The 15,730-nt window shown below is 47.4% G+C and overlaps 1 protein-coding gene across 2 annotated transcripts in view; it reads left to right on the forward strand.

The window, feature by feature from the left end:
• Positions 1 to 4,617: 4,617 nt before the first annotated feature.
• Positions 4,618 to 15,730, forward strand: part of LOC115091789 — a 285,555-nt gene continuing 274,442 nt past the window's right edge. Inside the window, exon 1 of one of the 2 annotated variants that reach the window (XM_029602004.1) lies at positions 4,618 to 4,864. In XM_029602004.1, coding sequence (XP_029457864.1) covers positions 4,631 to 4,864 — 234 coding nt within the window. In that variant the 5' untranslated portion in view covers positions 4,618 to 4,630. The remainder of the gene's footprint in view (positions 4,865 to 15,730) is intronic. The other variant, XM_029602012.1, reaches the window with a different exon arrangement.

Genomic DNA, 15,730 nt, shown 5'->3' on the forward strand with positions numbered 1-15,730 from the left:
TTTTGAATGTACTACAGATAACATAGAACAGCTGAAAAAAATGTGTCCCAGTTATCAGATTTTAGATTCAGAGAGACCAGCTTCTAGTTTAGATTGGACATGTCAAGAAAGCTGTGCATTCAGCAAAACTTCAGCAACTGAAGGTAATATTTTCAGTAATATAGAAATAATGCTTACAGATGAAACAGTGCAAAAACAGTTATATGACACATCAGTATTTTGCAGTGTAGCAGCTTCCTTAATTGATAAGTCCAATGAAGTACAAAATTCTTTAGCATCTATTGCCAACGACCCTGTAAAAAACCGCAATTGGGATCCTGAAGAAAACCAAGCTTGTGAATTGGAGAATATGCCTTTTAATGAAAATAAACATTTAGAAGTGTTAAATACCAGCAAGTTTTACTGCAAAGATAACATAGAAGCAATGTCTGAACAATGTGTTGTACAGGAGGAAGAGATTTGTGAAAGACTTTGTCTTCAGAACTTGGATTTTGGAACAGAAATTGAAATTCCATCTGTGGACAGTTCCAGCGAGGAACACTGTTTAGTCCCACAGGTCATATACAATAATGAAGATATATGCAATGAAGAGTTGAGTTCGTATCAATTTTTGAAAAATCGAATAGACTGGGAAGGTCTATTTGGAAACAACAGACAGAAATCGACAGAGTTGCCAAAAACTATCTCCATGACAGCAAGAAGAAACAGCAGTTCAATTCCGGAAAAAAATAGCTATTTTCATACTTGCATTAAAAAAAAGATTGTGGGATCCATGGATATGATTATGTTTCCTGATGTACAAGTTACAATAAGCAACGAGTTAAAATCTGGTGTTGGTCCAATGTGTCGCCATCTTGCATTTGCAAAAGATTCTTATAAGTGTTCAAATGAATCTTCAGGACAAAGTACAGACACAAAATGTGTTAGTGAGCAGTCAGATGAAAACTATAAGAAACTTACTTGTGAAAATGATATACAGATCTGTATAGATGGGCCTAAGCTAAGAAAGGACAACTCATTGCAGATGGAAGTAACAAATGAGTTGCATCTTACCTGCAAAAAAGAACTGTGCAGTTTCCAGAATGATGAAACATCTGATGAAGAGAAGGAAGCACCTACCAATCTTGACGATTCAGTGAAAATACAGGAAATGAAAAGTATCCTGGAAACCTCCTTACCTGATGATTCTGTGCATGAAGTGAACACAAGTTACATAGCTGAGAAAGAAAGCAGTATGTTGTTTCCTAGACCTGTTACTGTTTCTGGTGCAGTAAACAGTGAAAACATCTATTCTTTTGCTAAGCCAAAAGATAACGCCATCCAGATTGAAGGTAAAGATAACATGGTATCACAAATTCCCAAGAGAAGACCCCTGCCTACAACTGTTTTGAGTGGAACAGTGCCTCGTAAGAATTCAGAGCACAAGTCCCTTGTCCGCAAACATTTTAAACAGTATGATAAAAAGAAGAGGTGGTACAGTAGTAAATCATCTGAAATGTTTGGTTTCTTATCTGCAGGGAGAATTAAAACTTTTTCCCAGTCTGAAAAGAATATAGAAAATGTCCTAAATGCTCTCTATGATGAAGTATCTTTGTGTAAAAGTAAACGATTATCTAAAAAACTAGACAGAGCTATACTTTACCTAAAAAAAGCTCAGAAGAGAGTTCATACATCTTTACAAATTGTAACTAAAGTAGGAGCAAAAAGAAATAGTCCTTTGCCAAAGTCTTATGAAATAATATGCAACAACTTATGGGAAACCTGTGATCTTGAAGGTTGCAATTTCTCAAAGATTAAGAAATATCAATCTTTTGAGAATTTTTTGCAAAAAAAGGAAACTAAAGCAAACAAAGAAGAGCATATTGCCGAGGTTTTACATGATGGTGTACAAATGCCAAAATCTCAAGCACTGCATGACAAAGAAAACCAAATGAACAACTTGCTTTCAGAAGATAATATACTTGCAGAATGTGCCAAAAATATTGGTGTTTTATCAATCCACAAGCTATCTCTTTTACCAGATACTTCACTCAAGACATACATGGCATGTAACAGTACTGATATAAAGAACATAAGAGATGTATCAGCAGAGCTTCAGATGGGCTCTGAAGATCTTAGCTCTTTAGATTCTGAGTTATGCAATCTGAAAATGTCTCATAAGGAAAACCAGGTTTCTTCTGCTTATTCACCTGAAATGGTTGGAAACAGTTACGATAAGATTGATAAAAATTCCAGATTAGAGCAGAGCTCATCAATAAATGTTATGAATTATTTCAACAAAATTGTTGCAAAGGAAGCCCATATTGCTGGAAATAGAGGATCACTGATTCCTTTAACTGATGAAAAAAGAAATGTAGAGATGTATTTAGTAAATGACACTGCCTCACTATCATTAGTGCCCTCTTTTAATAATTTTTCACTGTTTGCTTCATTGGAAGATGGACAAAATCAATGTAGAAAAACAAAGCAAACTACATTATCAAAACACATATCTGAATTTTCAGATGGAGGAAGATTCCTTGAGAAAGATACAACAGTTGAACCATCTTTACCATGCATACAGCGCAGTGTCTCACAAAGCAAAACACAACAAATAGTCTCAAATGAACACAGAGCACCTACACATATTAGCATGAAGAAAGTATCTTGTAGTAACAGTAAAAGGTTTGACTTGAAAACTGAACATTTAAGTTATTTCATAACTGAACTATCTAGTATTTTACAACAGGCAGATAAAACAACTTCCCTGCAGATTTTGCAGGAGCAGATTAACATTTGTAGTAAAATTCTTCCATCCTTCATTAAGATTTTTGAGAAAAAACAAGGGAGTACTTTTAAGAATGTATTGGTTTATCGAAAGTTATTGGTGGAAATGAATCTGCAATCTTCCTGCAAGTCTAGATTAAAACCACAAGCTATTGAGTCATTTTTGGAACTCCAAATGATAATGGAAACTATTCAGTTCATTGAAAACAAAATTAGTTATTTGGAAGGCAAACCAACATTTCGCAGCCTGCTTTGGTATGATGATTCTCTGTATACTGAATTGCTTGGTGGGGAATTGGGGTATCAACAGCAATCAAACTTCTTTCCTTCCTTCCAAGAAAAATTAAAGTATAGTGCATTAAGTGAATTACAGAGCCACCATGCACAGCTGTATAAGCTTATAAATAGCATAAATAAAACAAGTAGCTCTTATTACATGTTCCTGAAATACAAGAGAGAGATTGATGAATGTGAAGCAGTTTTGCAGAAGAATTCTGATTATTTAGATTTTTATCTGTCTGTGCCATTTACATGTGGCATAAACCTTGGAGATACTTTGGAAGACTTGGAAATTCTAAGGGCTAGTGCTTTGAAACTGATATCTACATATTCCATTTTTTCAAAAAATCATTGTGATCCAGGAAAACAAGAGCACATATGGTTTCTGTTGGAATTTATCTCTGCTAAAATAAACTTTATAAAGAACTGTATGTGCATAAATTATGAAGTATCACTTTATGGTCTTGAACATTTATTTTTTGATGCAGCCAAACATCTTATTTGGCTAAAGTGGCTGCAACCTTCTGACAAAAAATCCTCTCAAATTGCCAGAAGAGAATTTGTGCTCAAAATAAATAAATATGCTCTTTCCAAGCTGTGCAAACTTTATGCACATTTGAATGATGTGATTTTCAGTTGTGAAAACAAGGAGGTAATGTCTTCTCACTTGCAGAAAAATGGTATTAAAACTAATCTGAGATGGGCTAGTGTTTGTGAGAAACCATGTAAGCAAAGTTGTGAGTTAAACAATTCTTTTATTTTTCACTCTGAGATCTGTATTGGAGAGGTATTGGACCAGGCTCATTCTGCAGACCTTGAGAAGCTGCATCAGTTGATAGTGAGATGTGATGAACAACTAAAATATTTGAAAATTTATTTTCAGATTCTGCAAGAGCATGATTTAGACAGTATTCTTATCACAGAAAAAAATGTTTTTGAGATGATAAAAGGCCCCAACACAGCCATAGCTCTTCTTTTGAAGCCTGAAGCAGTTGAGATCTATATTGAAGTAATGATGATGTATGAAACAATTTACTTCCTTAAAAATTCTGTGGCCCAAAAACTAAACCAAAAAAGATTGAGATGTATGTTGTGGTTTGATCTGTCACTTCTTCCTGAACTGGTTCACTGCCAGAAGAAAATGGCATCTTTTTCATTTCTGAAAGATAATTCAACAGAGGATGCTTTTAGAGCAATAGAGACTGCCATTTGTGAAGCAAGAGCTGAGCTGGAGATTATTTGTGAATACCCAGAAGCTATTAACTGTACTTATGCACTTCAGCTGATGACAAAGGAACTTGAAGAGCTCTCAGAAATAAGAAAACTGCTACTCAAGTCCAAATCTACAATATCAACCTATGTTGACTTTGTACCCTACAGTGCATCTGTAAACTATGGGAACACAGAAGATGAACTAGAGTACAACTACCACCAGTTTTCTATAGTACTAGAAACATTAATGTTGGCACCTAAGAAAGATTTAGGGAAAATGGCCCATATTATGAAGGTCATGAAAACTATTGAGCATATGAAATATGCAAGCTCCAAACATATTAAGTCAGCTTTTTATGTTCTTACATTCCAAATGTTGCAAAACAGGAAAAAGAATATTCTGGAAAGAAGTGATGCACAAATACATGAAACTGAAATTAGAGATACTAGAACTAAACTCAGGCACTCCCACACTCAGGACCCACAGGTGTGCAGTACTGGAACAGGTGCTGGCCAGTCTCCTAGAAAAAGGCTTGCTTGCATGTCTGGAAGTATGTCTTCACAAGCCCAAGAAAGTACAGCTTGTTCAAGTGTGAAAAAGCTAAAGGTAACTTCATTTTTTATTTACAGCTTTTTATTTTAATTTCTCAGTAAGTTGGACCTTCCTCTGGAAAATTTTCCTAACAGTGTGCTAAATCCAAAATAGGGATGTATGCTTCACAAACGATCCTGTGTGCAGCTAACTCTTCTTTTTTTTTTTTTTACAAAACCATGAAATAAAAAGAATAATTATGCTGATTAGGAAACCATTTACTTTCCTTTTATTCTTATTACAAAATAGCTGTGCGTCATGTCAACAGCATTTTGTATCTTCTAAAAACACTATTCTTCCTCCTTTCCTAATGTTATATGGCAGTGGTTCCCAAATTCTTCATGTTGCAGGACACCCAATACTGGGTTTATTTTGTCACAGTACACCATCAGTTTCCATGCCCCCCCCCCATTCCATTTGCATAATTGTCTTCTCTTCTCTCCACTGGCATAATCCTCAATTTTCAGGATATCCACAATAAATATGCATATAGAAACATAGAAATGACGGCAGAAGAAGACCAGCAAGCTTTCGCACTTCTTTTTTCTCTCACATACTTATATTCTATTTCCCTTCCACCTCCGCCATTAATGTAGAGAGCAGTGTTGGAACTGCATCTAAGTGAAATAACTTATTTAGTTAGTGGTATTAACCACCGTAATAAGCAAGCTACACCCATGCTTATCTGTTTATCCAGACTATGTAATTCAGTCCTTGTTGGTTGTAGTTTGAATATAGATCCATCTTTCTTCATTCCCCCCTGCCGTTGAAGCAGAGAGCCATGCTGGATATGCATGAAGTGTCAGACTTTCTCCCCTGCCGTTGAAGCAGAGAGCTATGCTGGATATGCATTGAAAGTGAAGTATCAGTCTTGCTCCCCTGCTGTTGAAGCAGAGAGCTATGCTTGGATATGCATGAAGTGTCAGACTTTCTCCCCTGCCATTGAAGCAGAGAGCTATGCTGGATATGCATTGAAAGTGAAGTATCAGGCTTATTTGGTTTGGGGTAGTAACCGCCGTAACAAGCAAGCTACTCCCCGCTTTTTTGTGAATGCAAATCCTTTTTTCCACATTTCCTCATTGCCGCTGAAGCTTAGAGCAATGTTGGAGTCGCATTAACCATGTGTATATTTATTGAATAAGGGTATTATCACCAGGTAGGAGCCGTCGTTCCCGTGAGCCACCCACTCTTCATTCACATCCTCTAGACTTTATGGATCCACAGTGTTTATCCCACGCCCCTTTGAAGTCCTTTACAGTTTTGGTCTTCACCACTTCCTCCGGAAGGTCATTCCAGCTATCCACCACCCTGTCCGTGAAGAAATACTTCCTGACATTGGTTCTGAGTCTTCCTCCCTGGCGTTTTAAATCGTGACCCCTGGTTCTGCTGATTTTTTTCCAATGGAAAAGGTTTGTCGTTATCTTTTGATCATTAAAACTTTTCAAGTATCTGAAAGTCTGTATCATATCACCTCTGCTCCTCCTTTCCTCCAGAGTGTACATATTTAGATTCTTCAATCTCTCCTCATGAGTCATTCGATGAAGACCATCCACCTTTTTGGTCACCCTTCTCTGGACCGCCTCCATCCTGTCTCTGTCTCTTCAGAGATACAGTCTCCAGAACTGAGCGCAGTACTCCAGGTGAGGCCTCACCAAGGACCTGTACAAGGGGATCATCACTTCCCTTTTCTTACTCTATATTCCTCTCTATGCGTAGCCCAGCATTCTTCTGGCTTTAGCTATCGCCTTGATACATTGTTTTGCCGACTTCAGATCGTTAGACACTATCACCCCAAGGTCTCTCTCCTGCTCCGTGCACATCAGCCCTTCACCCCCCATCGAATACAGTTCTTCCAGATTTCCACACCCCATATGCATGACTCTTCACTTCTTGGCATTTAATCTCAGGTGCCATATCTTCGACCACTCTTCCAGCTTCTTTAAATCCCGTCTCATTCTCTCCACTCCTTCCTGCGTGTCCATTCTGAGGCTGATCTTAGTGTCTTCAGCAAACAGACAAACCTTACCTTCTATCCCGTCCGCTATGTCGCTCACATAGATATTGAACAGGACCGGTCTCAACACTGATCCTTGCGGCACTCCGCTTAACACTGCTCTCTCTTCAGAGTAAGTTCCATTTATCATCACACATTGTCTTCTGTCCGTCAACCAGTTTGCAATCCAGGCCACCACCTCGGCACTCACTCCTAAGCTTCTCATTTTATTCACCAGCCTCCTGTGTGGGACTGTATCAAAAGCCTTGCTGAAATCCAAGTAGATGACGTTGAGCGCTCTTCTTTGATCCAATTCCCTTGTCACCCAGTCGAAAAAGTCAATCAGATTTGTCTGATAGGATCTTCCCCTGGTGAATCCATGCTGCCTCTGGTCCAGCAATTCTCCCGACTGTAGATAGTTCACTATTCTCACTTTCAGCAGCGTCTCCATCACTTTTCCCACCACCGAGGTGAGACTAGCCGGCCTATAGTTACTAGCCTCCTCTCTGCTCCCACTCTTGTAAAGCGGGACCACCACCGCTCTTCTCCAATCACTCGGTACCACTTCTGTTTCTAGTGATCTATTGAACAGATCACACAGCGGTCCTGCCAGCAGGTCTCTGAGCTCCCTCAGTATCCTGGGATGAACCTCATCGGGCCCCATGGCTTTGTCCACTTTCAGTTTCCCCAGCTCTTCCCACACATTCTCCACTGTAAACGGAGTTACATCTACTCCAATCCCCTCCAGTTTCTTGCTAACTAGCGATGGTCCTTCTCCTGGGTACTCTTTAGTGAATACCGAACTGAAGTATTTGTTTAATATTTCTGCCATTTCTTCATCTCTCTACATATTGATCCTTTTCACCTTTCAATTTCACTATACCACTTAGAACTTTTCTCCTTTCTCTGATGTATCTGAAAAATGTTTTGTCACCTCTCTTTATCTCTTTGGCAATCCTTTCTTCCGCTTGACATTTTGCCGTCTTGATTACTTTCTTCGTCTCTCTCAGTTGTACCATATATTCTTCTTTGTGCTCCTCCCTTTGGGATCCTTTATATTTCTTGAATGCTGTTCTTTTAGCTTTTATTTTGTCAGCCACTTCCTTTGAGAGAATTGCATGCATCCTCCATTGTATGCAAATGTATCTGATGCATATTCAGTATGGATATCCTGAAAATCAAACCTGTTTGTGGTCTCCTGGTATATGGGGTGAAATTCTTGTATTCACAAAACAAAAGCTGGATCTGGGATGATCGTATCTGATGATCTTAAGGTGGAAAACTAGTGGATAAGGCGATAGCAAAAATCTGAAAGATGCTTAGTTGTATAGGGAAAAGAATTAGCAGCAGAAAAAGAAGATATTGCCTCTGTATATATCCCCACTGAGACCTCATTTGGAATATCTCGTAAGATTCTGGATACTGCACCTGCAAAAGGATATAAACCAGATGGAGTCAGTCCAGAGGATGGCTGCTAAAATGGTCCTTGGTCTTTTCTATAAAGCATATGAGGGGAGGGGCTTAGAGATCAAAACATTTATACCCTAGAGCAGGGGTGCTTAAATTGGTCCTCAGGCCCCACCCCCAGCCAATGGGGTTTTCATGATATCCCTAAGGAATATGCATGAGAAATATTTGCATACATAGGAGGTAGTGCATGCAAATAAATCTCATGCATGGACATTTTCTTCTGTCGGTGCTGTTGGCTAATAGGGCACCAGAGAACAGCCATGGTTGGGCTCCTCCAAGCCGAAGACGTTGGATTCCTCATCATCGTCCTTGGCACCAGGGAAAGACCATGCTGAGCATCGAGCGAAGCCGAAGGAGCATTAGCATCGGTCTCTGTCAGTGCACGGTGCTGGGAACAGGGAATGTGCCAATTCATGCTGTGATGCTTATGAAGTGACCCCCGCGGTGATAAGTGCTAGTCATCCACTGGTGTTGGGGGTCCGCGCCAGTCTCCACTGGTCCAGATGCCAATCACCAATCCTTTTCTTGGTCCCAAACAGGATCTGGCCACCCCTCCTTCCTCCCAGTCAGTATTGGCATCAGCAATGTTTGAGGAGGAGCTTGAGTGGCAAGTGCAGCTGGAAGTCAATCTGGTGATGCAGGACATCAGTCTCATGGCACCAATGGCACCGGAGCTGGCACCATCTGTCTTGGACCTGCTGTTGGAGAAGCTCCATACACTTAGCAGTGTGTTATCGACCCAGTTGGTGTCTGTTCCCGATAGAGGTTGTGGCCGGTTCCTTGGTGGACGAAGCTCTGCCTAGGCCAGCTGATATGCTGCGGCTGCAGCTCTCCCCCACCTAGCTCTGCCAGTGCCTGCACCTCTGGATGCACCCCTGTCAATGTCAGTGAGGATTAGGGCCCCTATGACCTTGGAGGAATGACACTATGGAGTCTTCCGATGGCTCTCCCCTCAGACCCGTCTCTCCCCCACCTAGCTCTGCCAGTGCCTGCACCTCTGGATGCACCCCTGTCAATGTCAGTGAGGATTAGGGCCCCTATGACCTTGGAGGAATGACACTATGGAGTCTTCCGATGGCTCTCCCCTCAGACCCGTCTCTTCCTGAGGAGCAAAGTGTTGCGACCCTGGGCCACCCCCGGGATCGCCACCCACCCGGACGCGGTCCCTTACCTGCCCCGACCCGGATTCGGGCTTCCTCGAGCCGCGTTCGGGCCGTGCAGGCCCCGAGAAAGGCGTCCCCATGCCGAGCTAGCAGCCGGCGTCCTCCCGCGGCTGGCCCCGCCCCCTAGCCGCGAGCGCGCGGCAGGGTTCTGCTCTTAAAGGGGCCAGCACGGGAGATTGCAGCACTGCCCTCGGATGACGTCAGACGCCTCAGGGTATTTAAACCCTGCAACTAGAGCGTCTCTTTGCCTTGCAACGAGGTTCCCGGGTTCTTCCTGCTTCCAGTTGCTGAGTTCCTGCTTTGTCTCTTCTTCCTCTGGTTCCTGACTCGGTTTGGCTTTCGACGATCCTCTGGTTCCTGACTCGGTTTGGCTTTCGACGATCCTCTGGTTCCTGACCCGGTCCGGCTAGCGGTGATTCTCGGGTATCGACTTGGCCTGGTGAGCGACGTTCCTCTGACTCTCAACCTTGGACTTCTTCAGGACTCCATCTCCGAGGTATCGCCTAAGTCCCAGCGGCCGGGTTCCTACGGGCTCCTCCTGGGGGGACGCCGGCTTCCAGGGTGAATCTCCTAAGTCCCAGCGGCCGGACTCTTACGAGCTCCTCTCGGGGGAGTACCGGCTTCCAGGGCAAAGATCTCCTACCACCAGGCCAGTCGCACTCTCTCTTCAACGCCTTGACAGGCCCTTGGTCGCATAGGGCCTTCCATGGTTTCTCCGCCAGCCATCCTCGAGCCCGCCTCAGCCGCCTTCCGATCGGCACCAGTGCTGAGAACCCTCTCAGCCTCCATCCATTCATCGGTTCCGATCGGTCCAAGGGTCCACGAGTTAACAGATTGCAAGGCCATGGACCCGGCGGATCTTGCCGGCCTGAAGGCTATTCCGGGCATCGCCCAGAAGCTACAACAGCAACAGATCTGCCTCGACACCCTGATGTCCACAGTGCAACGGCTAGCGGACCGCGTGGAGGGGGCCTCGGCTGCCAGCGCTGCGGCATCCACTTCCCAGGCTAGTACCGGACCCTCTGCTCCCGTACAGATGCCGGCTCCCTCCCGGTATTCGGGGAATCCGAAGGCATGCCGCGGCTTCCTTAATCAGTGCTACATCCGCTTCGACTTGCTGCCAGCACAGTTTCCGTCTGATCGGGTCAAGACGACGTATATTATCTCCCTCCTGGATGGGAGGCCGTTGTCTTGGGCGTCGGCCCTCTGGGAACGTCAGGATTCCCGATTAAACAATTTGGTACAGTTCGTCCAATCCTTTCGCCGAGTATTCGATGAACCCTCTCGGTCCGCCACGGCCGCCTCAGAACTGCTTCAGCTACGGCAAGGAAACCGGCCACTGGAGGAGTATGCCATGGAGTTCCAGATGCTGGCCACTGAATTGGCGTGGGGAACGGACAGCTTGCACGGCATCTTTCTGGAGGGTCTTTCCCCACGTCTCCAGGACGAACTCGCGGGTCGGGACCTCCCTGATGACCTTCAAGACCTCATCGAGCTGGCCGGCCGGGTAGACCGACGAATTCAACGTCGTTTCCGGGAGCGTAGGTCCACTCAGGGGCAAACCACCCGCAGGGCCACTCCGCCCCGTATCCGGTCCTCTCCACCCGCGTCCACGCCCGCTTCAGCAGAAGAACCCATGCAATTGGGCCGGGGTCCCCTGTCTTCCGAGGAGCAGAGGCGCCGCCGTTCCCAGGGACTGTGTCTCTACTGCGGGGGCAAGGGGCACTTCTTGGCCCGCTGTACCGAGCGTCCGGGAAACGCCCGAACCTAGAGTCCAATGGGGAGTTGATTCTAGGCAGTACGTCACCCCACTCCCCATGTACCGTACCGGTAAGGCTGTGTCTCCCGGAGGGAGGATTTGACGCCTTAGCCCTGCTTGACTCTGGGTCCGGGGGGAATTTCATCCTTTGGGACTTGGTGCAGCAACTTCAGCTTGAGGTCCAGCCTCAAGTACCGCCTGTGCGAGTCTCTTCCATCCATGGGACTCCGCTTCCGGGGACCATCTCTACTCGCACCTGTCCTCTGAAGCTTCAGGTCGGCGTCCTGCATACAGAGGAGATTTCGTTCCTGATCCTGGAGAGGTCTATCCATCCAGTCGTCCTGGGTCTACCCTGGCTCCGGGAACACTCGCCAGTGATAGATTGGAGTACGCTTCAGATCACGTCCTGGGGGCCCGCGTGTGTCCAACATTGTCTTCCCGCTCGTCCTCTGCAAACGCTTCCCCTCCTCGCAACTCCGTAGACGGTACCACCGCAGTACCACGCCTTCCAGGACGTCTTCTCTAAAGAAAAAGCAGAACTACTCCCGGAGCACCGACCCTTCGATTGCGCAATCAACCTGCTGCCAGGAACCACACCGCCCCGTGGGAGGGTCTACCCTTTATCGCTGCCTGAGACCCAGGCTATGTCCGCGTACATCAAGGAAAACCTGGACCGAGGGTTCATTAGACCCTCGAAGTCCCCGGCCGGGGCCGGATTCTTCTTCGTGGGGAAGGACGGGTCTCTTCGGCCCTGTATCGACTACCGGGGCTTGAACCGCATTACCAGGCGTGATCGCTACCCGTTGCCCCTGATTCCCGAACTCCTGGATCGCCTGCAAGGGGCCAAAGTATTCACCAAGCTGGACCTCCGGGGGGCCTATAACCTTTTGAGAATCCGTCCGGGGGACGAGTGGAAGACCGCCTTTAACACCAGAGATGGCCATTACGAGTACCTCGTCATGCCGTTCGGCCTCTGCAATGCCCCTGCTGTGTTCCAGAATCTGATGAATGAGGTTCTTCATGACATGCTTCATACCTGCGTGATAGTGTACCTCGATGACGTATTAATATATTCCCAGGACCTGAAGGTTCATCGTCAACATGTCTGCCAAGTACTCCAGAGACTCAGGGAGAATCAGCTGTACGCCAAATTGGAGAAATGCCAATTCGAGCAAGAGTCCCTGCCCTTTTTAGGGTACATCGTATCGTCCACAGGCTTCCATATGGATCCCGACAAGGTTGCCGCTATTAAGAACTGGCCGCAGCCACTTGGAGTGAAGGCGCTTCAGCATTTCTTGGGCTTCGGCAACTTCTATCGTCAATTCATCCCACACTACTCCAGCCTTGTAGCCCCTTTGACAGCCCTTACTCGGAAAGGTGCTGACGCCAGGAACTGGCCTCCCGCAGCCGTACAAGCCTTCCAGCGTCTCAAGGAGGCCTTCCTGCAAGATACCTGTCTCCGCCATCCCAACCCGCAGGAACAATTCATCGTGGAGGTTGATGCTTCCGATGTGGCCGTAGGGGCTGTGCTAGCCCAAATTTCTAAGACAGGTCAGTCCCGGCCCTGCTCATATTTTTCCCGGAAATTCACGCCCGCCGAAAGGAATTATGGTATTGGGGACAAAGAGTTGCTCGCCATCAAACTAGCTTTCGAAGAATGGCGCCAATGGCTGGAGGGAGCCCTGCATCCTATAATAGTCTACACGGATCACAAGAATCTGGAGTACCTGTGCCGTGCCCAACGTCTCAATCCCCGGCAGGCACGCTGGTCCCTATTCTTTAGTCGCTTTAATTTCACACTCCACTACAGACCAGCAGCTAAGAACATTAGGGCAGATGCCCTTTCCCGGAACTCCGAGACGGACGACACCGTTGAAACACCTCGGTATATCCTAGATCCAGCCAAGGTTCTCGTGGCCGCATCCGAAGTGGCACCAGCTGGGAAGACGGTGGTTCCACTCCGTTCAAGGAAAAGGGTACTTGCTTGGGCCCATGACTCACTAACCGCCGGACATCCAGGAGTGGCTCGGACTTTTGAGCTCCTAACCGAATTCTACTGGTGGCCACGGGTCAAGGAGGATGTCCGACTCTACGTCCAGTCCTGCGCTACTTGCGCTCGACAAAAACCCCTGCCAGGCCGCCCCTGGGGGTTACTCCAACCACTCCCTATTCCCGAGGAACCTTGGACCCACATATCCACGGATTTTGTAGTGGAATTGCCTCCATCGGAGGGGAAGACCGTAGTCTGGGTCACCGTCGACCGCTTCTCGAAGATGGCCCACTTCGTGCCCCTTGCGAAACTTCCCACAGCTCCCGAGCTGGCAGAATTGTTTACCCGACATATATTTCGACTCCATGGTCTGCCTCTACACATTACATCGGACAGGGGTCCTCAATTTACGGCAAAATACTGGAGGGCTCTCTGCAGGAAATTCGGGGTCCAATTGAACCTGACCACTGCCTTTCATCCCCAGAGTAATGGCCAAGTTGAACGCACCAACCGGACTCTAAAGATCTTCCTTAGGTCCTTCGTCGGTGAGCTACAGGATGATTGGGCCGCCCTCTTACCCTGGGCTGAATTCTCATACAACCGCCACAAACACTCTGCTACCCTACAGTCTCCGTTCCAGATGGTGTATGGAAGGACCCCCAAGCCTCCTTTACCACTGCCTTTGTCGGTCTCCTCCCCGGCGGCGCAACTGACCGCTGACCAGCTACATCACCTCTGGCACTCCACCCAGGAGAAGCTTCAGCAGACGGCCGCACGATCCAAGAAGTATGCAGATAAGGCCCGGCGACCTGCTCCAGTGTTCCTCCCTGGGACCAAGGTATGGTTAAGCACACGAAATATCCGATTGCGCGTCCCCTCCATGAGACTTGCACCCCTCTATATTGGCCCCTTCCTCGTGGCTGAACGTATTGGAGCAGTGGCCTACAGATTACGGTTGCCCTCCACGTTGAAGATACATGACGTTTTTCACGTCTCATTACTCAAACCGGTGGTCCTTTCCCGGTTCCAGCCTCGGCCTCCGGAACCCAATGTGTCCGCTGTTGATCCAGAAGACAGGTATACAGTGAAAGAAGTCCTGGACGTTCGGGTTCACCGCCGGCGCTGGGAGTATTTGCTCTCCTGGGAGGGGTACGGGCCCGAGGAGAACTCCTGGGAACCTGCCTCTCATATCTTGGATAAGGACCTTCTCCGCCAGTTCCATCTGGACCACCCGGCCAAGCCACGACCCCCGGGGAGGGGGTACTGTTGCGACCCCGGGCCGCCCCCGGGATCGCCACCCACCCGGACGCGGTCCCTTACCTGCCCCGACCCGGATTCGGGCTTCCTCGAGCCGCGTTCGGGCCGTGCAGGCCCCGAGAACGGCGTCCCCACGCCGAGCTAGCAGCCGGCGTCCTCCCACGGCTGGCCCCGCCCCCTAGCCGCGCGCGCGCGCGGCAGGGCTCTGCTCTTAAAGGGGCCAGCGCGGGAGATTGCAGCACTGCCCTCGGATGACGTCAGACGCCTCAGGGTATTTAAACCCTGCAACTAGAGCGTCTCTTTGCCTTGCAACGAGGTTCCCGGGTTCTTCCTGCTTCCAGTTGCTGAGTTCCTGCTTTGTCTCTTCTGCCTCTGGTTCCTGACTCGGTTTGGCTTTCGACGATCCTCTGGTTCCTGACCCAGTCCGGCTAGCGGTGATCCTCGGGTATCGACTTGGCCTGGTGAGCGACGTTCCTCTGACTCTCAACCTTGGACTTCTTCAGGACTCCATCTCTGAGGTATCGCCTAAGTCCCAGCGGCCGGGTTCCTACGGGCTCCTCCTGGGGGGACGCCGGCTTCCAGGGTGAATCTCCTAAGTCCCAGCGGCTGGACTCTTACGAGCTCCTCTCGGGGGAGTACCGGCTTCCAGGGCGAAGATCTCCTACCACCAGGCCAGTCACACTCTCTCTTCAACGCCTTGACAGGCCCTTGGTCGCATAGGGCCTTCCGTGGTTTCTCCGCCAGCCATCCTCGAGCCCACCTCAGCCGCCTTCCGATCGGCACCAGTGCTGAGAACCCTCTCAGCCTCCATCCATTCATCGGTTCTGATTGGTCCAAGGGTCCACGAGTTAACACAAAGGAAGTCTCCCCTTGAGAACATGACCTTTGCAGGTTTTGTGTTGGTGATGGAGGCAATCCCTTTTCAGTTGCTGACAGAGGAAGATGCCAGGCAAAAAATGCTTGAAATCCTACAATTCATGGAGCCTTATAAAGAGGTTGCGGTGGTCCTGGTGCATCACATCCTTAACGATTGACTGCTGAGGATGTGGGAATACCCCCTCACAATACCTCCCGTGAATATGAAGACTGAGAGGATTTACCTTGTCCAGAAGGCTCCCAGATTCGATAAGCAAAAGCTTCCCCACCAATCAGTGGTAAGTCGAATCCTCTCAAGAGAGCCAAGTGGTCTCTGACCCAGCGAAGGATCACAGAGCACTGAATCCGTTTGGGGGAGAGGATTTTCATGGAG

The sequence above is a fragment of the Rhinatrema bivittatum genome, chromosome 1, assembly GCF_901001135.1.
Source record: "Rhinatrema bivittatum chromosome 1, aRhiBiv1.1, whole genome shotgun sequence".
NCBI lineage: Eukaryota > Metazoa > Chordata > Amphibia > Gymnophiona > Rhinatrematidae > Rhinatrema > Rhinatrema bivittatum.